Raw genomic sequence first — 24,865 nt, 5'->3', positions numbered from 1 at the left:
AGTCTTCCTATGCACGTAACTGCCATGATTCCTCGAGTCTAAGGACTAATCCTATACTATTGGAACTGAAAATTTCAGTTATACTGATTGAGCCCTCAAGGATTCCGTATGACGATTCTTATGAGTCAGTCCAGTCAGCCAACTATTTTGCCAACTAACCTATTAAAATTTCATAAACGACCTATCTCTCCCATCGATGAAATACGACACTTCAATATTTAGTTCAAGTTCAGAGCACTCTTGATGCACTGTTTCGAGGTTCTCGATTTGGAATATTTCAAATAGACTCTCAGAAGTTGGTCTCACATCTGCTAACCTATGCACAACCCAACATTATGGGTTTAGCCATTTGATCTTTGGGCATTTTTTATTTAATTGGAACACCGTTCAATGTTTATAGTAAGCACAACAAAAAGTTTAAGCTATTGAAGAATACTTACTTTATTTATTATTTTAAATAAAGATTAATGAATAGCTCCCACAACAATCAATCTAATTAACTTTCTGGTCATTTATTAAGAAATTTGAGAGCCTCGTTTTTTTTTCAAACTATCTACTGATCTCATTAAAATCTCTCCCACAAAATCATGGGCGTGAAAATTGAGCACCTAATTTGTGTAGCATTGACCAAAATTGATGTCTCTTACTCGAATCCAGTTCCCCATAAATCCCAATAAATCGGTAGAAAGGTTTGTTCACAATCAGCTACACCGTGCAATCATTGTGATATTTAGAGAAGTTCTTAATAGTAACTAACACCCTCTTGTCCCACTGTAACGCCAAACCTCCACTATGACCCACACAATCTACTACAATCCCGAAAATAGAACTTCAGCTTGATCCTTTCTATTACATGTGTCTTGCACTTAGTTTTGCTCAGAAAGAACAAGAAGAGAGAATTATCCGAATAAGCCCTTTGAGATGATGAATTGTCTAAGGCCCCCTGAAACTCGACAATTCTAACAAAGTACTCATTAGGTCAGTTGGGATTGCTTCGGAGCCTCTGTTAAAGTAGAATAATCAAAACCTTAGTACTGGCAATCTGTAAACCCACCTTACTTTTGGAAGATATCTGCGATTTTTTCCTTGGATGACCATGCTGACGAGAGACTTTTATAGCTAGTTGAAATATCTTGGATGTACCTAAGGGGTTATTGTTAGGCTTGCTTGGGATAGACAAACTAGTCGAATAGTTTGTAAATGCTAAAGGGGGATTCACAACCATATCGGTGTGATGAAAAGGTTGATGCTTACTAAGGTGTTGCATGGGAAGACTTTGGATGGGAAGTGGGTTGCACGGCTGGTGCCAAAAGGAAATTTGGCTATGAACCCAAAAGATTCAGAATGTGTGTACTGGAACTAGGTGATAGACTACTCTAATAGGAGAAGTCGGTTTGGTTGTTGCTAGCTGACTTGGAAAATTGGATAGAGAGAAGAAGATCTATATGCATATTATTTATGTGGGAAGGGGAATCACGTGGTTGATGCATTGTATCTAGATCTACCAGATGACCTCCTACATATGTAGGTCTAAATTTCCATATAGAGTTATCCATAGGGTCATATCCATGCCTAGTCTACATGAGATGCGTCGAGAGCGTATACAACCATGGCCCAGAAGGAACTGCATCTCCTAGATCCACAAACTCCTTCCGCATATTAGATATCACAAGCCCAACTTATGTGCTCAAGGCAGCACAAATAGCAAAATTTTGGCAATCGATTGTACTTAAAAGAGACCAAGTCTCCATTCCTTGCCCATTACTTAGCCGCATCACATGGTTTAGTAGTCTGTTCACATCAAATGAGACCTGCAAATGCAAAATAAACTCCCCAAGAGCCACCATTTTTATTCAGCTCTAGCTCCTTGAAATGACGTCAATCTATTTTCAAGATACGATGCTATCAACGTCGTCATCATGCAAAGGGGTAAGTCATGAACTTGGATCATCAGAGGTTGACTGATCAGGGTTAATATCCTCATTGCAAGCTACCACCACGATTAAGTTTTTGTTAAACGCCCATGGAACCCTCCAAAGTTCTATTCCTATCCACCCTATGGTTGAAGTGTACAAGGAAGCAACAATCACTGATACAGCTCGCCTACATCCCCGTACTTGGATTCAAAGCTGAGATAAGATTTCAAGGCTTTGAAATTTGCTTCTTTACTATGAGCACCCTTCCATAGATAAACCATCCCAGAGACTCTACATGCCTCGGCCACTCAACATCATGAATGATCACTACCTCACCCTCTTACTCCGTCAATCTAAGAGTTATTTATAAGCAATTGAGGTCAAACTCCGTAGCCCTAACGAGGAAGCCTGATAGACAAAGACTAGGATATGAACCATAAAAAAATTGGGTACGTATCTGTAAAGGAAAACAAAAATATAGTAACAGCGAAATAAAAAAAGATAAGAAAGAAAAAATAGAAAATACCAAAACCCTAACAGAGAAAGGCAAATGAAACGATGCAAAACTGTGGTCTTAAAAAGAAGAGTGGGAGCAAAGTGCAGGCAAGATCAGATCCAGAATGGGGGCCGCCGTCGATGAGAAGGGTTTTTGATTCGTATAGTATCAGCACCCGAGCTATGGTTCCGCTCTCTAAGAGTTTGAATTTTGAAAATCCTAAATTTCAGGGACTCCCATTCAAAAGGAGCACGACTCTCATACAAGAGGAAGATATGTTTTTTGTTACAACTATTGTTAAATATTTTCCTTCGTAATAGTATAGATATTAGAAACATACTTCATTGTCCTAAAAAAAAACTTTCATATATAATTATTATATTCTCTTTCTTACTTAAAACCTTTTTTACATTTCATCAAGAATAATTATTATATTTTTATTGAACATCCAATCACATGCTTAAAATAAAATTCTTATTTCAAAAAAACTCATTCAATCTTTTCTGTTTTCCTCATTCATGTGAGATAGGATGACATGAAATTATAAGTGTTGAAAAACAACAATGGATAATTCATAAAATTATCTAATAAATAAATCTTACATTTATGTGCAAACTAAATATATAATCACATTAGCATATAATTGTGGATTGATTGAACCTGTAGCAGTGGAAGTATGCCGATCCAAGTAGCAGGGTCTGACTCGTCCACATGCCCATGCCCTTGATTAGATCATGAAGACGTCAACTTTCTCATTGTCTTGAAGATCATCCTACGAGCATCTTCAACATTCCCTTATGTTGGGTCTTCCCGGTGAAATACTACTAGAGTAACCCACTCATTTACACAGCTCAAATCCATAAATTTTATGGTGATGCTCCAAGAAAAAATGTAGAGAGATATATGGAGAGAGACACTGGAGAGACTATTTTTTGGGAGAGTGTTGTGATCAAATCATTATATATAGTTGTGTTTCTATATATTTTGATCATAACCATGTACCCTATTTATAGGTGTACCCAATACTATCCCTAATAAGAGTTCATATCCCAACATATATTTGGAAGACCATAATCTCTATCCCAAATAGGGTCTCTTAGAGGAATTTTTATCTCAACATATATTTGAAAGACTCAAACTCTATTACATAGTATTTATGCTAAAGGAGTCATTATCCCAATACTAAGTTGGGAGACCTCAAACTCTCTATTAAATATGGATGTATAGTGGGTCATGGGTCCACAAACTCGACCCAATATTCAACATCTCCCACTCGCACATATTGACTAAATCCCAATGATACTCATCATTTCAATTTCTCAATCTATGGTCATCCCTTCATACAAGAAATGAAACGGGCACCCAAGCAATAAGGAGCAATGATGAGAGTTACATTAAGTGATCACCGAACTAACATAACCATACAACTCAACAATGGCCACATTTAATCAAGCATCTCTAGATCCATCAATAAATAGAGCATGCTTAACTCACTCAAGTATGCCTCTATGTTCATGACTGGTCGGACATTTTCCAACACAGTCGTCTGGCTATAAATAATAGAACACAAGTGCATCACCAACTTAGTTCTTCCTCAGCCTCTCATACTAATTAGCTTGGTCTTGATAGCTTTTCTATACATGCTCCAATAGACCGAATCACACATGCACTACAAAAAACAATACGAAATTTATAACGAGTTTTTTGGAACAGTTAGATGGCCTATTATAACAAGTTTGTAAAGGATATGTTTTGATGACGTCATTTTGGAGCCCATAAGACTTTCATTTGTTTGTAACGTTTAAAATCGTTACAGAAGCCGATACTACATATGTGTATCTGTAAAGCCGTCACAAATTAATGGCCATCACAAGTAGTAACAACTTTTGAAATTGCTTCTGAAATTAGGGACGACCTACCTTTCTTGTTAAATCAATCGTTCCAAAACATGTATATATAACCAATCCAAATGTTCAAATGTTGATGACCGTTTACAAAGACCGTTAATAATTTTTGGCCATTACAAATTTTATATGGTTTTTGTGACGGCCATGAAACTTTGTAACAATCAAAGGAAAAAAAAAGGAAGGTCATTTCAAGAACCGAATAAAAGAATATTAACAAAATCTATAGAAAAAACACCAAAGTTGTACCAATATGAACCGCTATTTGTTTCAAATGTGTTACAACGGCCGTTCCAAACGCAGACTCGTATAACGGCTTTATTTTTTAAATGGCCATATTTCAACAGGTATTTTTCGCTCGAAAGGCTGTTCCAAAAGCTGGTACACTTTAGTTTATGTATATGTGTGTTGCATGTTGTTTTTATTTCATTTAATTTATTCTAAAATTAATTATTAACAACAGATACTCTCAATCTCTCTCTTATTTTCATGCATATACACTTCATCGGGTAAAATTGCTTAATTTGGACCGACTACTGTTCATCTCTTGAGTTAGTTGACTAGGTAACAACTTCAATCCTTTTTGTTCATTAAATTGTAGTTTAATTATTTTAGTTTTATTATTTTTTGATCTTATATGTTATGTATTAGAAGTGTAAAATAATATTTATAAATTATAGGTCGAAATATAATTATATATATAGATGTCATTATGTACGGATTATCATGTTACGACAACTAAGGAGATAGAGGTTGATAAAAACCTCCTGGGGTGGGCAGGTCTTACGCTGGAGTTTGAGGATGAGGTTAAGACTTTCATAGAATGGGCCAAGTGTTGGAAGTGCAAAAACAAAAGGTTCAAAACACCCGACAATGTCAGTTGTCACTTATGTATGCCAGGGTTTATACCAGAATATTATGATTGAATTTCGTATGGCGAATGAGAGGATGTAGGAGTACTTTGTTGTTGTGGCTACCCCTTCAGTGCAGAAGGAGGAAACCCCAGTTGCTCAAGAGGAAGGTAATTCCCACTTGGGTGATGAACAACAGATGGATTGGGTGCAGAAGATGGTTTCTGATGCAGCTGGGCCTAGTTATTTTTCTTCTTACCACAAGGGTATGTCTGATGATGGTATGAAGTCTTGTCCTACTGATGTCGGTCCTAGTTCGTGGTACAATGGGGGACCCTATGATTATGTGTCAGGGTTATCAGACCGTTTTTACAATGTGGTGGACGTTGCTGACCAGCCATTGTGGAGCGATTATATCCAATCTCAATTGGAGTTGGTTGCTGGTTTGGTAACTATCAAGGCCGAGCGTAATATTTCTGAGAGAACATATGGTCAAATATCCCAGTGGACTAATAATATATTGCCCAGCGGTCACACCCTGCTAAGATATTACCACAGTACAAAGAACTTGATAAGGGATTTGGGTTTACCCATTGAAAAGATTGATGCTAAAAATAACTGCATGTTGTACTGGAAGGATGACGTCGATTTGGGAGACTGCAAGTTTTGTGAAGACGCTAGATAAGAGCCGACTAGGGAGCAAGACCCTCCCTGCAAGAAGTTCCATTATGTCGTCCTTAGGAGTTGCCGATTACTCCCGTTCTATAAAGGTTGTATGCTTCAAGAGTAATTGCTAAGCACATGATGTGGCATGCCACACATCAGATGGAGGAAGGCTCCATGTGTCATCTGTCCGATGCAGAGTTTTGGAGATATTTTGACTGGATGTATCTCGATTTTGCAGAAAAAATACGTAATGTTCAGCTGGACCTTTGCATAGACGGGTTTGCACCACACGAACTACGGTCATACTTATTAATATTAGCCTGTTATGCTTACATCGTATAATCTCCCCCTGGTTATGTGCATGAGTTTTGAGTATATATTTCTTATGATGGTTTTCCCTGGCTTCTAATCCGAAGCATCTAATCGATGTATACTTGGAGCCGTTGATCAAGGAGTTGCAATTATGGCATGTGGGTGTTTGAACGCACGATAATGCCATGAACCAGGCATTCATTATCTGGGTGGCGTTGATTTGGACTGTTAACGACCTACTCGCTTATGGGATGGCGTCCGAATGGAGTACCGTCGGTATTATAGGTGTCCAATTTGTATGGATGAACACGGGTATTCCATATGCAACACGGTAAGAAGGCGTGTTGCTTTGACTGCTACAAACAGTTTCTCCCTGAGGACCATCCTATTAAAGGAACAAGAAAACCTTCACAAAAAATTGAGTAGAATATAAGGTTGCACGTCCGATGCTGGCAGGAGAGCAGGTCCACGATTAGGTTGCAAACTTCGGTCCTGCAGTTGAACAATTATTGACACTCTCTTCGAGCTATGGTAGCGACTACAAGTGGACGAAGAAAAAACATCTTCTAGGATCTTTCATACTAGGCGGCACATCTGATTCGACACAACCTTGATGTGATGCACATTGAGAAAAATGTGTTTGACAATGACATAAAAAGAAAGACGTAGGATAATTTGAATGCAGGGAAGGAATTGAAGATCATATATAATTGGCTTGAGCTTGAGGTGGACGAACGAAAATCTAATGATATGCCTAAAGCGGTGATACCCTGATGAATTGTAGCGTCCTTAGGATTTTTTACATAATTATGAGACTAATTGGTATTTATTAAAGAATTTAAATTTACTTATAAATAAATTATAGTTTGAAAATGAAATAGAATATAACTTGAACGGATTAAAATGGAGTTCGTTATAATATTTGAGAGCAAATTATATTAATTAAGAAATTAGGTAGGATATAATTATAATTATTAAAACAATTAAATAAAATAAAATATATATATATAATATAATAAAAGAAAAAGAGGGGTGAGCAGCATCATGCTACCCACGGCCTCACCTCCTTTGCATTTTAAAATAAAAACAAACACACACACATACTTTACACAAATTAACACGTATACACACTCATATTCATACACACACACACAGACGCACACACATTTTTACGGCGGAGAGGATTTAGATTGGTTTCATGGCAGTCATCTAATGCGCAATCCAACTTCATTGGTTGTAACTTGGTCTGTGGGCTTTGTCGTGACATATCAAATATGTGGTAGTAAGAACAACAAAAGTTTGTCACATGAAAACTTACTGGGCTCATTGTATTAACACTATATTGAATAAGATTGTCCTCTACCAATAGATAAAAGAGGCAAACCATTGGCTTGTTGGTCACCTATTCAAAAAGATGCTTGCTAACAACTCATGGTTCACATGTGACACCTCATGCACAGCCTGAACAAATCGTTTGACATAATCTCTCAACGGATTGTCTTGTAAAAAGGTATCGAGTGATTTTCGAGTATTTCTTTTTTATGGAGAAATGATGTAGGAAATTTTAAGTCAAGTGCTTGACAGGTATTTTTTTATGGAGAAATGATGTTGGAAATGTTGAGTCAAGTGCTTGAGGCTGGAGATAGTTCTAATAGGCATTTGGTTGGACCATGTCAAGGCACACTTCGACAGCGTGGTACAAAAGATCTTGCAGTAGGCAGCACCGCATAGGTTAAACCAATCTAGCTTAACATAAAACTTATCAAAGTAATCTTGTGGGTCTCCCGTATCATCATATTTTGATAGGTACGACACTTTCGTGCCTACTGGAAGTTCTTCAACCAAGATAGAAGGTGAGAAAGGCAGTAGCCATCTTTCTATCCCTTGGAAAGAGGGGAAGGAAGGTTGTCATGATGCTTGGAGGATAACTGGTTCTTGTGCCTCATCTGTGGCCATGTCCACTGCTACGACTTCGCGAGCTCAAGACCTAATATGCATCCTTAATACCGACGAAATAATTCTCCAAAGATGGCACCAATAATGCAATAGTAACTCTTAACACAAGGAAACTAAAAAATAGTTGCTGATATGCTTGTTGTGTCTGAATATTACAGAGAATATTTTCTAATTTTTGGAGTGAAAAAGCAATATTTCCAAATGAATAGTAACTTATCTTTAAAAATTAATATTTGAGGTACTTATTCGGGACTGAGGCATTTATGTAGGATAGGGTTTATGTGCTCAAGGTAGATTTTTTTATTATTGGAACTTGACTATTATGCCCTCGAATATTTTATCATTACTACTACGTCCATCACATATCCTTCTGCTAGCCTTCATTGGACAGAAGAGTCCATTTGCCAATAACAATTTTCAATTTTTGAATTGACTCTCAAATACAGGATAAAAAAAGATGATAAAATTAGTTCATTCAACCGAACCAACAGTTACTAGAGTGCAAGAGCATATTGATTCTTTAACAGAGGTCTGCACACTGCTGTTTTCTCTTTTTGGTGCCTGCCCTTATTCATGTCAAGCCAATCAAGTTGGTCTTATACTTCAGTAAATTGTTAATTCTTTGCCAAGAGAATTATGCCGTAAAATAGGGGGAAAATGCAATTTACCCTTTGTGATATATGATGTGAGTAAAAATTACCTCATGTTTTGAAAAATGAAGCAAATTATCCCCCCATCTAATTCATTGATAGGGTGATAATTTACTTTATTTTTCAAAATACAGAGTGGTAATTTATTATTTTTTTTCCACATGAATTTTGTTTACTCATTTCATATATTACACGAGGTAAATGGCATTTAACCCTAAAATGGATATGAGAATATAGCAATTTCTGGAGGGCACACAAAACTAAAGAAAAAACGTGTACTTTATTGAAAGCACATGACACAGAGAGATGGATAGATAATTTTACAGGTACATTCTCTCACTCATTATGTACGCAACATAACATGCTTTACTCGTCTCCCATAGCCAATTCCAGTGCATAGTCATCTCTTTCCTGCAGCAAGAAAAGAAGCATCACCATCAGAAACAACAATTAGTTGACTCTCTCTTACTTAGCTTCCACCTTTTCTAATTTCCATTTCCAGTTCTAACAAGAGAGTTGTATTATACTGGTTAACTGAAGTAATTAAGAAATAGGGCTTACAATAGGTCCTCGAGCAAAATATCTTCCAAACTGAAGCCAGTAGACCTGTAAATGTTTAAAGAGAAGTAAAAATGTTTGAAAGAGATTCTTATGCTGAGCTTATTGAAAGATCTTATAAATTCAAATTGTGTTTAGAGTTCAAAAGATGCCAGATTTTACCCAAACACCTTCTGAATTGGAAAGTAATTATGTCAATATCATGTGAATGTATATATAATAATTCAAAATGCGTTATGCGTGTGTTATGTACCTCATCCTCATCTTGAGTTTCAACTTCCAGGTCAGATGATGGGAAGCCCACACAAAGAAGTGCATACCCCTACATCTCACAGCGAATAAAATTTGCAATGTGATAGTTAGTAAATACAAAAGCAGTGGAGAACGGATGAGTAACATAAGAGCAAGTGTTACGACAGTTCCTAAAAGCACAAAAAATTCAGTTAATAAAGTATAGAATATCCAAATGTGATCAAGATGTACCAGAGTTTATTTCTAGAAGTATACTAGTCTACTCATCAAGTTTCACATATTCCTTCTCTTCTCTCAGCTTTTGGTTCCATTGATGAAAACTATGTTAGGAGTCACTTTTGAAGCACATTTACGATAAAGTTAATTCTCCTTTTTTGGACGAGAATCACATCACATAAATTGAACTCAGACAGACAGAACATATTGCAAGAGGATGGCCGAGGGGGTTGGCTGTGGTAATTATGGCTATAGGTTAAGCATTAGAACCCAACTATAACTTGATTCAGGACATTGTACTGAAAGAACAGCTAGAATCTGAAGGGGAGGTACTCACAACAAAATTAGAACCGACTAATAAGACAACAGAACCCAAACTAATTAATCACTCCAATGTGTACAGTTCCATGTGATTAACTTAAAAGCTACAGTTACATGCCAAGAGCGGATTGCCATATACCAATCTTCCTAACAACAAAGTTGCTGCCCTATGGTTATTTTCAGTGCTAATCCAATGCCTGCTTGCTAGTTTTTATAATTTTCTCTTGACAGCATTTGTCAAATAATTCCAGTAGGTATAAAGTAGCACGAAGTCATCATAGTAGTGGACTTATTACTTCAGAAACCAGAAATATCATGATGGAAATTCATTTAAAATACGATCCTCCTTTCTTAAAGATGTGGATTCAGAGTTAAAATTCTCTCCCTGACCAGGCATAAAATAAAAAGGTTATCATCAATTTGAGCTCCAGAGTTCAATGTTTATATTTACAGCTCTACTGAAAATTTTCTTTGGGGTCTTATTTCTTGTTTCTCCAACAACAATTAACCTCAATTGAATCGCGCAAATATTGTAACTCATTATTACTTGAATTATCATGATATCATCAAACCAAGCAGTTTTGGCATTTGACTAGAAATGGGTAACTAACCATGTTGGTTACTGAGAATGGTATGTGGTTTAAAGGTCAAGAAGGAACTTTTTGTGCATGGTCACTCAGTCTCCGACAGAAAAACCCAGTACATAACAAATCTACAGCAGTACAAGTTGAAGAAACCCATGGGACGGCAATTTCCTCCTATAAATTATTCTGCACATACAAGAAACTCAACTGTCCAAGTGATGCTACCACACTAACAGAAAGTGTTTATGTGCAGCACTTCTTAATCTACCATGGCAAGTCAAATGTATGATTGTGCAACCTAATGGAACTCTCCCTCCAGCAAATTTTGTTTGATTATACAAATCATAGTAAATGAAGCTTGTTTGTGAAGAAACCAACAAATAACTGCATAAAAGAAAACTATAATGAGATTATAGACGTTACATTGTCCAGCATATGTTTGCGGGTGTGTGGCTAAGCTTATAAGCTCCCAAAACATCTCATAACATGTTCGACAACTTATAAGCTCTTGAAAATCATTTGGATTTTCTTTTTCGAAAGCTTATGAGATTCTAAAAATAACATGTTTTGGATTTTAAAAGCTCTTTAGAAAAATGTTAACTCCATCCAACTTTTTCTAAAAACATATTATAAGCACTTTAATCTTAACATCCAATAAACAAAAGCACACCCATTATTTTGTTAGTATTTCATTTTTACCTGATGTTTTTCCCCAAAGCAAAATTAAACTCTAATAGTTTTATGGCTTTTTTATCATTATGCAGAGCATATTATGCCAAACACTCGAACATTTTATAAGCTCTAATTTCTTATTTATCCAAATACTTTAAGTGTTTCTTTTTAAAATAAAATTCAACATCTTTAAACTCTTAAAATATTTTATGAAATGTAAAGCTTATGAGATATTCCGAATAAGCTTAGCTAAACACCCTCTTCTAGTGAACTATTGCAATCGCCTGCCTCACGACTCCCCATAATCTGTTTAGAGTGATTACTGGTGCTCTAGCATCATTCTCTTTTATAAGGACTTCGACCTCAAATTTTTTATGGCATAAGCAATTATAGACAACATAGTATTGAAAACACATTTATCTTTATCCATGGATCTGTCTTACCACCTCACTGAGGATTTATTTTCCTGAGCTGTAACTATGAAGAAAATTCAATTATCAAACTAATAACAATCAACGAAAATAGGCACCGAGGGAATCAGGTGGTAATTGTAATTTTTTAAATAACGATGAAGAGCTTCCTTATCTCTGTTTAACATATGGCTCAGATATTTCCAATAAGAGTGACAATGTTGTTCCATTTCACCAACTTGGATGTTTTCCGGACTACATTTACTTTACAGCATCCAATCCTGATAAGATATGAAGTTCACTCCCAAATCAATGTAGTCACCAGCAGTATAAGACACGCCACCATAAGGACATAAAAGCTCGACACATAATTCTTTCTTTTTTGGCTAAAAAGTTTGTCTTACATTCTTTTTGAGTTGACTCTTTAGATGACTGCAATACCTGAATCAACTAATAATTTTGAGTTCATCATTAGATCCATTAACGGGTTAGAGCTTTCTCAAAAAATATTATGGACTTTGCAATTTCTGTTTGTGCCCTATCACAGTTTTGTGGTTTACTTCGAAGTAATACTCTTTGTACAATTTCTGGGACTACTCTGAATGACCATTTTGATTCTGAAACAATTTTTCACGCGGTGTGGGCGGCTCATATGAAAGTGCATGTTGGCAGAAGCTTGGGAACAAATAACCTTGGTACTGGACTGAACTGAGGGCAACTAGAATACTCGGTTACACTAAGGTGAGGTGAGATGAATTAATCTACAGAAACCAAATGGCTCATAAAAATGCCAATACAAAAACTTCAATTAATAGGGGAAATTGATGGAGTGTTTGGTTTAAATTTCGTTTCTCTTTATCTATTTGAATGGGGAAAAATGTGCTTTTACTTTTTATCTAGCACTTATCTGATGAACCCCGAAACAATACACTCCTTCTAAGCCATGTGCCTACATAGTAGAAAGCATGTAAGGGGTAATTTAAAATGATGATGCTACAACTATCAATTCTTAGGCAAGATTTGTCATTTACTTTGCAAATACAATAACACATATTTGGACTTTTAACCAAAATCAAAGGTATAATCAGAAAGTTAGATAAACCTAGAAGTCAGTCCCAAACTATGCATAGTTCAGCAAGCAGGATCCTATATGCCAGCAAATAACTGTTTAGGCTTCATTACCGAGTTACATCTGGGCAAGTAGCCTGGGACTTGTATATGCCCAAACTTTCGCAGTTGCCTAAGGAATCGAGATGATATAATCGGACGATATAATCGCCATTATTGGAATAACATGCAAGTCAGTGATTTCTTCTGCAGGTTACAACTACTAGAGTAGTGTGCTCACTCTGTACGCTCTACTACAACAGTGAACTATACACCTAAAGAGTGCGCTAACACAAACTGCCACGCCCCAGGTCCACGAGAATGTAACAAAGACTGACATAACTTGTCACTGATTTTAGACTACCCAAAGTGTATGCTCTGATGATCTTTAAACCAAGAGAAGCGAATAATTACAAACATTGATCTTCTTCCAAAATTTCCCAATTGTCTTTCATAAAACCCACTTTGTAAATACGCATCAAGTTATTGGATAATATTACATAGCAGTTACTTCGTTATGACCTACAAAGTAGTTATTTGCTAAAATAATGGTTGCGATTTGATTAACATAATTGTGGCATTTGTCACTTAAGAAAACACGGAACATACCTTAGATTTCAGTTCAGCAGATATCCCTAATGCTTCAGGCTGTCTGAGTTGCCCAGACTTTACACGGACGGCACAGCTGGTGCAACAGCCTGCAAGAGAAGAGAGTTAACCAGAGCAAACGTGGTGCTCCATTTTTGGCTCAAAAATTGTCGGGAGTTCTTTCCGTTCTAAGCTAATGTACCAACATTGACAAGCTTTTGGATTAACCATTCAAATTGAGTATAGTGACCTATTGCATTCATGATAGCCTTTCCCCTAAACACACACACAACACACAAAATAAAAAATTAAACAAGATATTCGCAAAATGCTACATTTCGGGAAAATGTATGGTTCCAGTTGCTTTCCGCTTTTCAATAATATGTTTAGTTTGAACATCACTATAAAGAACTAGAATTGTTTTGTCTATAAATTTACAATAATATCCAATATTAGTGATTTTGATCGGGTGTAAAATTGCTTGTACAACTTACTAACTCAAGTGGCGTTAATACAATTTGTGTTTTTTATTCTATTTTTCTTTTATAATTAATTTCTGCTTTAGTTTCAATGTCAAGTGATATCTGTCTTCTTCTACTTCTGGATAGGGGATGTTTGTTCTCAATATTGATCACTACTCAATGAAACCACTGGAAGATATCCCAGGAAATAAAATATTTTGACTTTTGTAATCAAATAGACTTTTAGATACTAATAATTTCTTCAATTTATCTACTTGCATACACTCACCTGTAGAAATTTTCCAGGATCAAAATTCTGACAAGTTAAAGTGAAATATCCCTTGAACATTCCATATAAGGTAGAAACTTTTAGGCATTGCAAACTGAAAACCAGTTGGGAAATGAATCATCATTATAAAATTGTCAACAAAGAGACCAATTTAAGGAACAATTTTACAACATTGTATACCAAAAGCTATGATAAAAACTAGCCAACACCAATTTACGAGGTATTGAAAGCATCTTAATTGGGAACCAAACAAAAACGTAGACAGCATATATGTGATCTTAATATTACATAAACAGCAATAAGATTCAATTATCGTGGTTCTAACGCCAATAGGAGATGACATCACCAATGTCTCATTTCTCTGAAACTGAGATTATGCCAGACTAAATAAGTGTAAGAACAATGGCTTGCTCCAACAAATTTTATTATCACTTTAAACACATATTTAAAAATTCTAATTAACCACCTTTCTCTGAACTGTTAAGAAATTCCAAGAAGTTTCTTGGTTCAACTTTCGGAACATTTTTGTAGACACTAGATTTCGTAACACACCACAAACATGCATACTTTGGAACACACTTTGCCAAAATTAGTAGAGGAAAGAACAGTACCGTGCCTGCAAGCAAAGGGTAGAGTTATGTTCTGATCCTCGGCGGTGTGCAGTATATATTGGTCCTACATTTGTTATTACTTGATTAGCTTTAAAACAAACAGCTAAGCAAAAGACTAATCCATAAAACAAGAAATGTATGAGAGTCTATTACCTCAGGGACAAAAAATTCATGGATGACACCACGTTGACGGTCATGAACAGTGATTTTGTGGGTGGGAACCGAGGGGGACTGGACTCCACCGTTTACTGCAACAGCAGTTCGGAGCTCTGACTTTGCTTTACGGCGATTAAAAGGAATGTTGATCTTGCTTTTGGACAATGACTGCCTGGGCAGAGCTAGTCTTTGGCTAACCAAAATGCAGGCATTACATGGAGTTTGGAGGTCCATGATTTCTTTCTGTCTCCCTCTTCCTGGTGCTATAATCACAGTATTTATATAACCCGACTTGGTTTGATTATAATCTCACTGAAGGAGGCAAAACGGATTAATTCGAGTTAGAACGCACAACAACCAAAAATGAATCATAATAAATAACCAAATTGTAAAGCTCACAGGAATATGCCCTAATTTGGATAAACTTCGGAATCAAATCAAGAAGCTGCAGATAAATCAAGATAACATAGGCAAAAGAAAGAACAAGAGATAAAGGAGGGAAACCCTGTTGAGAAACAAATCTTTAAATGGCGTTATGTAAATCAAGACGACTGTATAAGCTTAAAATTTTAAAAGAATAAAGCGGATGAGTAGCCAAAAGAGTGGAAGCGAGAGAGATAGTACCTCAGAAGAGATAGGCGGAGCAGCCGAAACTGATGGACAGAATGTAAAGCTGGATATGTGGATTAAGACGTAAGGCAAAATAGACAGAGTGGAGGCAACAGGTTGTTTCAAAACATCACTAAACACTTTAAAACTGAATTCAAACACTATATGATAGTCGATTACATAATAAAATGAATTTTTATTTGACAAAATTATCTTTTCCGGTGCCGAAACAATGATCTATTTACTTTTTATCGTGGGTTCAAATCCCATGAGATAAATATACATTTATGATCTATTTATTTTTTGTCGTGGGTTCAATTCCCATGAGATAAATATACATTTATTTGATTTTACGTAATTTTATTATAATTTATTATTTCATATTTGTTAATTATATTAAATTTATTATTTTAAATTTTGTATTATTCAGTTATTTAATTTATTAAGATATTAATATAATATGTAATTTATCCACTTTTATCTTGATAAAAAAGGGGTTTAACAATTTACCTCTTTGTCATATTGCAAATAAGTAAATTACCCCTATGAAAAATAATAACAATTTATGCTCTTATATTTTTTAAAATAAAGCAATTTACCTCTCTGTCTAAGAAGGTAAATTCTTCGTTTTAAAAAATATCGGGAGATAAATTATTGTATTTTTTAAAAATATAGGGAGTTAATTGCTATTTTTTTATAGATAGGATAATTTGCTCATTTGCAATATTACAAGGAGGTTGCCTGAATTTTTTTTTAAAAAAAAAATATTTTCTTTTTGTACCATATATTTAATCGGGCATAACTGACAAAATTAATTCAAATACTATCAAACTTCATTGCAGGCCAAAAGTATTGCTAAATTCTCACGGATTTTTGTCACATGAGCTGTGTTTTCTTATTACAGAATTTGGGGGGTTTTGTTTCAGTTTTGTTCTAAATTTAACAAATTGAGAATGCTATGTCTCAAATTTCAGCCAAACCTTCAATGAAATACTACACCAACATTAGTACAACATAGTTTCAAAACAAAGTATGCAAATAAGTGGAGATGTTGAGGTAGTAGCTCAAGTTCTTCAACCCAATCTAAGCTAATGGCTCAGGTTCTTTTGAGACCTGGTAACTTATTTTTTGCAACTCTTGACTTATTTTTTTCTTGATGGCAATTGTTGAAATTTGAATTTGATGTGAGAAGCAATAGGATTGTGTGTTAGGGTTTTTCTTTTCTTTATTTTTTCTTTTTTGACATGGGAAGATCCTTCTAATGTGTGTTAGGTCCATGATTGTCATACCTGATTTGTTGCACAAGGTGGCGGTTGGAAAACAATGGTAATGACCAAATAAACAATCTCAAATAAATAAATAACTACTTATGTGCATACAGATTAATTAATCACATGGACAAATAATCATGGATCGAGTTAACCTTTAGCAACGGAAGTGTTAGGTTGTGCATTGGATGACAACGTGAAACTAACTTTTGAAGGTTGAATCTGAAATGTTTCAAGTCGAGAGCATCGAGACTCGGCATCGAGAGTTCTATTGAAACTTTCATTAAGTGTTACATTCATTAGATGAATGACGCATTTCATCGGCTACACACGTGGGTCATCTATGCAACTTTAGTGGGTGGCTGACAAAGGTTGTCAAGCCGACTAAACTAGCTTACGAGGAGTCGTCGTATGGAAGCCTATGAGGCATAATCGGTATGACTAGTGTTGAAAACTAGTGAATGACAGATTAAAAAATAAATTTATTTAATAAACTTATGCCGATCAGATTGAATTGTAATAAGTGATTGATTATGATGAAAGATGCATATCAAGCTCGTGACACGTGAATGATGGTTGATGGTCATCTTTTTTATAACTTTTCAAAGGCATCTTTTTATTAGATATGTCCATTCAGTAATACATTTTCAACTTTTATAAATAGGTCCTCCCACATTAATTCATTATTCAACTTGAAAAGCATTTTAGATCATTTCAAAGTATTAGCAATAAAAATATATTGTCTTTCGTTAAAAGAGTTACAAAATATTATTTGGTTCATCGTTTCTCAAAGTTTGTAGTGATGCTACTTTGAGATTGTAAGTCGTTGTATCTTCAGAGACAAATTACCATTGTTGTTCTTGAGCAGGGTAATAATTATCTTAAAGATAAAGAGTTTAACTTACCTAGACTTCATAATACAAAACTCCTACACATCTCTCATTCTTCACAACAGGATTAAGACAATTATTCGCACTTGAGTATTAGGAAGTCTTTGAATTGTTGGATACTAATTTGGTTCTGTGGTCATCCCACCAACCGTGGTATAACAAATTACTATCCAATGGTAGAGGCCATAGAAATGTAGGAATAAGTGACCAGAACCGAACTGAATTGGATGTTCTCTATTCATAAATCTTTATCAACATAATATTGTTTAGATGAATATAGTAAGCTTCATCAAAAAGACATTTGTGTTTTGTTGTGCATACTACTTATATTAAACGACGTTTCAATATCACAACAAAAGCCCACAAACGAGTTAAACCCGTGGAGTTGGAGGTTGCACATAGGGTGGTAGCCATGAAACCAACTTTTTAGGGTCGGTTTAAAACGTTCAAAGTTGAGTACCTTGAGACAGGGCATCGAAGATGCTATAGAGACTTGCACTAAGTATTGCATTTATGTTTTGCAGGCAGGAGATGTAGGTCATCTATCAATTTTAGTGCCTTAGTTAGCAAGATATTCGACTAACTGAACTAATTTGCGGGGATCGTCGTACGAAAGCCTTAAGGGCTTAATCGGTATGACTTGAATTCCCGATTCCGATAATACAAATTAGTCCTCGAATTTGAGGAACCATGGCAGTCAATATGGATATGAAGATTGTGGCTTGGAGCCCAACAAAATATTCGCCCCAAAAGGCCCATCCACATGGCCCTTCACGTGACATCTCATTAACCTCGAGTCAGCATCCACATTGGATCACATAAGCCCAAGGAGGACCTCCTCTGGTGGTTAGGATTCCTCACAGGTGAGGGGTTTCCCAAGACTAAGTAAGGAAGAACTCCCTACCAAGGTGGACACCCCCTGGCGGCTAGGACTCCTTGCAGACGAGGGAGGTCCCTTCAAAGTTCTGGATTCTTTTGCAGCTTGGACTCCCTAGCAGTTAGGAGTCCTTGCTGATGAAGAGCCCTCCCAACTCAGAGATAAACATTCAACAACAATATTAACAGAAGTTAAGAATAACTTATGGCCTATCCACATGGCTTTCATCCATTTTTCCGCAAATGGAGGAAATGTGCATAGCCTTATCAGAAGGAGGCACCCACCTATAAATATAGGTTTACTCTTCCGTACACCTTTCTCATTCTCTAGACGTCCCCTCACGTTCATTATACTTCTCTTACTCGCTAAATGATTTCTCTCACTCTTTAAATATTCTTTAAAAGCACCATACAAGCAGATTATCATGTGTTCCTGCACTTTTTATTTACTTTATTTACCATATCTCAATTTATTATATTTATTTACTTTTTTTACTTTATTCTATCTCAAATTCAATACTAACTTGGGCGTTTGGGTGTTAATGCTTTCTTTGTAGGCCCCTCCTTCAGAATTTGCATTCGCTCCGGTCCAAGTTTTGAGCATATCCATATCAATTGTACCCTTACATTTTTTGAACGCATCAATGTCAAACGGTGTAATTTAAAAATAGATGGTTCGATTGTAAGATTCGCTACATCCATAAAAAAATTCTAGTAATACGATTACATTAGTTACAACTATGAAAATACAATTGTGAGATATTGTAAGCATACGAACATGACAATACTTTTTTGTATGTAATTCAATACGATTTTTATTACTTTCTAAACCCATTTACATTTCTAGAACAAATCTTATTTAATTACAATTATTTTTTGAAAACAATGCAATAATAATAAATTAATTTTGCAATGGATTTTATGTTTTCACTATAGTTTTTGGAATGGGCAATACGGCGTGGTTTTCTTTTTTCTCCAATTATTGCAAATTAGTTTTGGGATGAGTTGTGTGTTTTTTAAATGGGTTACACAATATGACATCATTTTCTTCCCACGTTCGGGATGGATTTTGTTCCGCTCGTCCCAAATTTTGTGGAAACACCCTCAATAAAAATAAGTCCATACCCGTTCCAAAATCTGTCGCAATTTTTGTCACCCATCCCAAAGAAGCTCGTCCCAGTAAATTATTATTATCATTATTATTATTATTTTGTTGTGCACGATGCTAATTAAATGTACATGTAATACAAATTCAAGTTTAACTAAAAATGTACCTAAAGGACCACACAAAATTCCTCCATTGAATTGAGAAAATTAATTTCGAAAGAAGAACATTAATTTAAGTATTTAAATTAAATCCCGGAACCAATTTATTTGAATGGAGTAAAATAAAATTGGATGAGGAAAAGTAAATAATGGGAATATTTGATTATGCCCAATTTGATATGAAGCCGGAGGGATCTGATTGATGGGATCAATTAGTTTTAAGCTTCGATTTAATTAATAAAATTAATTAAAATTAAATGAATCAAGATTTAATTGATTAATTTGGGTTTAGAATAAATTGACGGTGATCAATTAAACATAGGCCTGAAATTTATGGGAGATCTCATTTTGGCCCTTAAGAGACTTGAACCCACAAGCCCATGACGTTTAGCATCCTTGGAGCCTATTCGAAACTTACAAATGACCCATACAAAATGTCATATGGAAGCCTATCAAATCATGATTGGTATGATCTGAATCTCCTTGATTATAATAGTGCATTAAGTGGTCTTTTGTCTTGAGATTTCATAATAGCCTTGTGCATAGAACGACTATGAATTGATCATAGCTGACACAGCCATGGGGCCCTTTTTTGTTGTAAAAAAATGTTGTTTCAGACGTAGTTAGGAGACGTATGGAGGTCGATGATTTTCAGAAAAAGATCTATTGTTCATTGTGGAATGGTGATGAATCTCCTATGATGTTTTTGCGTTTTGTGTTCTCTATGTCCGTGGCAACAATAATTGATGAAATAAGAACGTAGTTTCCTATGTTGATCAAGAAAATTGTCCTCATTGACCAGTTTGCCCAAATTTTCTTTGGGTGGAGTAACGAAGGGTGGTGTACGCAGTAATTTCTTCTCGTAACCATGTTCTTAATGATTTCCTTGAGCGTCACTTTGCATTAAAATCAAGGGTTAATTACACTTAAATCCTCTCTAAACAAGTGAAATTGCACTTTCCCCCCAAAAAAGTTTATAAATTACACTTAAACATTTCATCTGAAAATTCTCTGTTTATAACAAACAATCTTTTATTAGGATTTGAATAAAAAATACCGGCGTTAGTAAAAAAAAATGCATAAATTTTCAATTTTACCCCCTCATTTAATATTTTTATGTAATAATTTTATACTTATAAATGAAAAAATGTAATGATGTTAACTTCACCCATATATATTACATTTATTCCTTTATAATCATAAAAATATACATGAGAATATTAAATGAGTGATAAAATTAAAAACATATATATATTTTGCTAACGTTAGCATTTTCCTTCTAAATGCTAACAAAAGGAGGTTAGGTATAAATCTAAAATTTTCGGAGAAGGTGTGTAAATGTAATTTTAGAATTTTTTTGGAAGAAAATATAAAAAATTAGCATTTTAAGAGGGGTTTTAAGTGTAATTAACCTTAAAATCAATGCATGGAAAATCATGGTCTTAATTAATCGTGGATGACGTTATTGATGTAATTTAATGAGTGACATAAACCGGTTAAAATCTTGTTGTCCTTTCCTACATTCGTCTTCATAATCCACACGTAACACACACGTTCACGTGACACGTCCATGCCTCATTTCCTAGAAATTGCATGCAACCACCTGCACCTGCAGTCTTCACGTTCTAAGACAATTAAAGAAGGGTTATCACATGTCCAGTCTCTACTGATACATGTGATTTCAACAACTTCTATTTTAAAACTCCTGCGGATGATGAACTATTTCGAAATTTTTAAGGTAACAAGAATACGAGAGCGTCTACTCGTTGGGGCTGAATTCAGGTCGGTGGGCTTATTAATTAATCCGGATAATTACGTTTATACCTCTCATCTATTGTTTTTTTACATGAATCATTTCCGTCATTTTAAAAATTACAGAAAACCATCCCCGACAGCCCTTGAAAATCCAGAAATACCCTTGTTGACTCGATTAAATTTTAATTTAATTTTTTAATGACAGAAATGTCCGGGGTGTGTTCTGTAATTATCAAAAGGTAGAGGGAGTATCAAAGTAATGTTTATGGAAATGAATAATATGACTTATATATATTTTTTTATTATTTATACTGATTTTTAAATTAAATTTAAATTACTTTATTAACTTTTTTTATTAAATTTGTATATAAAATTACATCTCTTAATAATTAAAATACTAAATTATTTAATTAATATATTAACAAAAAAATATAAAAGTTACCATCTTATAAATTCAAATTAAAAAATTATCACACTTGTATTAGATTTGAGTTTTAAAGACTTCCAAAGCTGGTTTCTGTAATTTCTGAAAAGGCAAGAATAATTCGTATAAAAGAACAACAGACAAGGGGTGCAAATGTAATAATCCCTAATTAACAGGAAAAAATACAAGCAATCCCTTCGTGATAGCGCAAATGAGCAAATTACCCCTTTATGAAAAAATAAATAACTGATTTACCTCCCTATATTTTTTAAAATAAAACAATTCATCCCCCCATGATTTTTGAAACGAAGCAATTTACCTCCCTATATAAAGAGGTAAATTATTTCATTTTAAAAAATATAGAGAAATAAATTGCTATATTTTTTTTAAGAGGAAGTAAATTACTATTCCCCTAATGAATATATGTCATGTTGTTTATAATTGCATTGACAATCTCCATACACGCAGAGAAACCGGAACGAGGGTTGACTACACACAATTGCCTTTGCCCCACTTGTCCCCCAAGGCGATGCATGTTCATATAGAGAATTCACTACAAGACTAAAACACATGTGCTGCGTGTTTCTTTCTGTTTCATTTCTGCCGAGACTCTGCAGTGATCGTAGACTAGATGAGAGCACCGTCCTCCCACCAAAATATCATATTGAAGTTAATACGATATAGTATAGTTAATGCATGTGCACCAAAAATATTAAATATTATTTTTTGTTGTAGAAAAATATTCTAATATAAGAATTAAATTATGAAATATATAATTCAGAAAGAGAATATTTAAGAAAAATAAATAACTATTTAAAAGAATGGTTTTTACTGTTTATAAATAGCGGAGGATATGTGAAAGTTAGTAAGTAAAAAAAAAAAATACTAAAAATAAGGGAGACATCGAAGAGGTGTTGTTACTTAATATATACTAGTCAGATGTGGCACATTTGATGTATGTGCACAAAAAAATTTGCAATACTTAAGTATCATTTAATTAAAAAATTTATTATAGAAAAATGAAAATATGAGAATAATTATGATAAAAATAGATAATTTTAAAAGATAATATTTAAAGTAAGAGAAAGAGAAAATAATATTAACAAAGAAATTAACTAATTTGAAAAAAATAGGTTTTACTACTTGTATTTAGTGGGACAAATATGGAAGTTAGTTAAAGAAAAAAAAATATAATAGACGAAAAATAAGAGAGACACCAAAAATGTCATCTCCCCTAATATGTAGTGTAGATTCGATACATGTGCACAAAAAAATTAAAATAATTAAATATTATTTATTTTTTTTTATTGTAGAAAAAATGATACTATGAAACTAATTATGATAAAAAATAAATAATTTTGTAAGAGAATATTTGAAGTAGGAGAAAGAGAAAATAAAATATTAAGTAAAAATAAATAACTTTGAAAAAATAGGTCTTACTACTTGTAGATAATGGAGAAAATATGGAAATTAGTGGGTGAAAAAAAAGAAAGAAAAAGGAAAAAAAAATTATTAGAAAGAAAGAAAATATGCAAAAAACTTGTGCGTTATTTAAAATGCAGCAAAAATTTCAGTTTTATTCATTAGAAAGTAATTGAGACTGTTCTGCACAAGCATATTGTGCGAAATGGCTTTTTTTTTTTAGTTACTTTAAGTGTGTAAATATTCATTTTGTCCCTTTCTTTGCATTTAAATATGGTTTTTATAAATTATTATATTATTGATTAATGTAATTATTCATCTTAAATATATTTTAATAAATTATTTGATTGATTTAAATTATTATTTAGTTTAAATATATTTTAATAAATTATACTATTTTATGGAATATATTAATTAAATATCGAAATACCTAAGAAGTATGTAAAATTTTTAGAAGTTAAAATTTTAAATTGGAAAATCACAATACAAAACATAACATACTAAAATTCACTTTTCAAATTTAAATAGTTATATAAATTTAAATAAAATATAAACTTTAACAATCATATATTATCAACTAAATTTAATTATTATTTACTTCAAATATGTTTATGATATGTTCATACATAAATGGACCAAGGTAAGGCGCATTTGATAATCCAGTAATAAGCCCTGGGGTGGCGGGCCAACAGAGTGAAGAAACCTAGGGAAGTTTCATGACTTTTCCCCGAGTTATGGTTCAAGAGAGTGAGAGCATAGGGAAAACCTGGTCTTTGAGAGGCCTAGGAAACCCAATGCCACTTTGGCTGATAGCGGAGCTCAATTTCTGCTCAATCCGCCAGAATGGCGCAAAGTCCCTGAAGACTATTTTCATAAATCTAACACAACCGCCTTGGGGTGCTCTCTACCATCTAAGAAGTTAAGGCTAGTGTCTTCTCTCAAGGATTCTTAGATGGGGACTTTTTTAAATCTTTGGCCAAAAAATCTGCCTTAAGATTCGGTGGTATCCTGGCCAGGGCAACAAAATATATCAATATGGAGGATGTTCAGGCTTCCAAGAGAGAAGGACACAGAGAAAAGAGGAAGGATTCCAAAGAGAACACCCTTCCAAGAAACCAAAGTCGAAATTCCAAAAAAAAACGTCACAATTTCAAATAGCAACCCTGTATACACCCCTTTGAATGCCCCTATCACTCAAGCACTCATGGCCATGGAAGGCAAAGGCTGTTGGCTTGGCCCTGAACTGCTAGAGGTCATCCAACTCGCCCTGAATTTGATAAATATTGTCGCCATAACGATTATGGACACGCTACTAAGGAGTGCCGATACTTGAAAAATGAAATAGAACAACTCATTCAAAATGGATATTTGCAAGAATA

The 24,865-nt window shown here is 34.4% G+C and overlaps 1 protein-coding gene across 2 annotated transcripts; it reads right to left on the bottom strand.

Annotated features, from left to right (window-relative positions):
* On the bottom strand, positions 9,013-15,760 carry LOC105164387 (ferredoxin-2). 2 transcript variants are annotated; one of them, XM_011083031.2, is made up of 7 exons: positions 15,601-15,760; positions 14,974-15,288; positions 14,821-14,884; positions 13,481-13,569; positions 9,563-9,631; positions 9,313-9,357; positions 9,013-9,162 (listed from the first exon to the last, which is right to left on the bottom strand). In XM_011083031.2, exons 2-7 carry the CDS (start codon positions 15,208-15,210, stop codon positions 9,118-9,120), a joined length of 549 nt encoding a protein of 182 aa, XP_011081333.1. In that variant the 5' UTR covers positions 15,211-15,288; positions 15,601-15,760; the 3' UTR covers positions 9,013-9,117. The 2 variants fall into 2 exon arrangements, with proteins under 2 accessions (XP_011081333.1, XP_011081334.1); XM_011083032.2 differs by lacking the exon at positions 15,601-15,760 and adding an exon at positions 15,376-15,549.

This window comes from Sesamum indicum, linkage group LG6 (assembly GCF_000512975.1).
Source record: "Sesamum indicum cultivar Zhongzhi No. 13 linkage group LG6, S_indicum_v1.0, whole genome shotgun sequence".
Classification (NCBI taxonomy): domain Eukaryota; kingdom Viridiplantae; phylum Streptophyta; class Magnoliopsida; order Lamiales; family Pedaliaceae; genus Sesamum; species Sesamum indicum.
The sequence above is the reverse complement of the archived record's forward strand: the minus strand, read 5'-3'. Positions and strand labels throughout refer to the sequence as shown.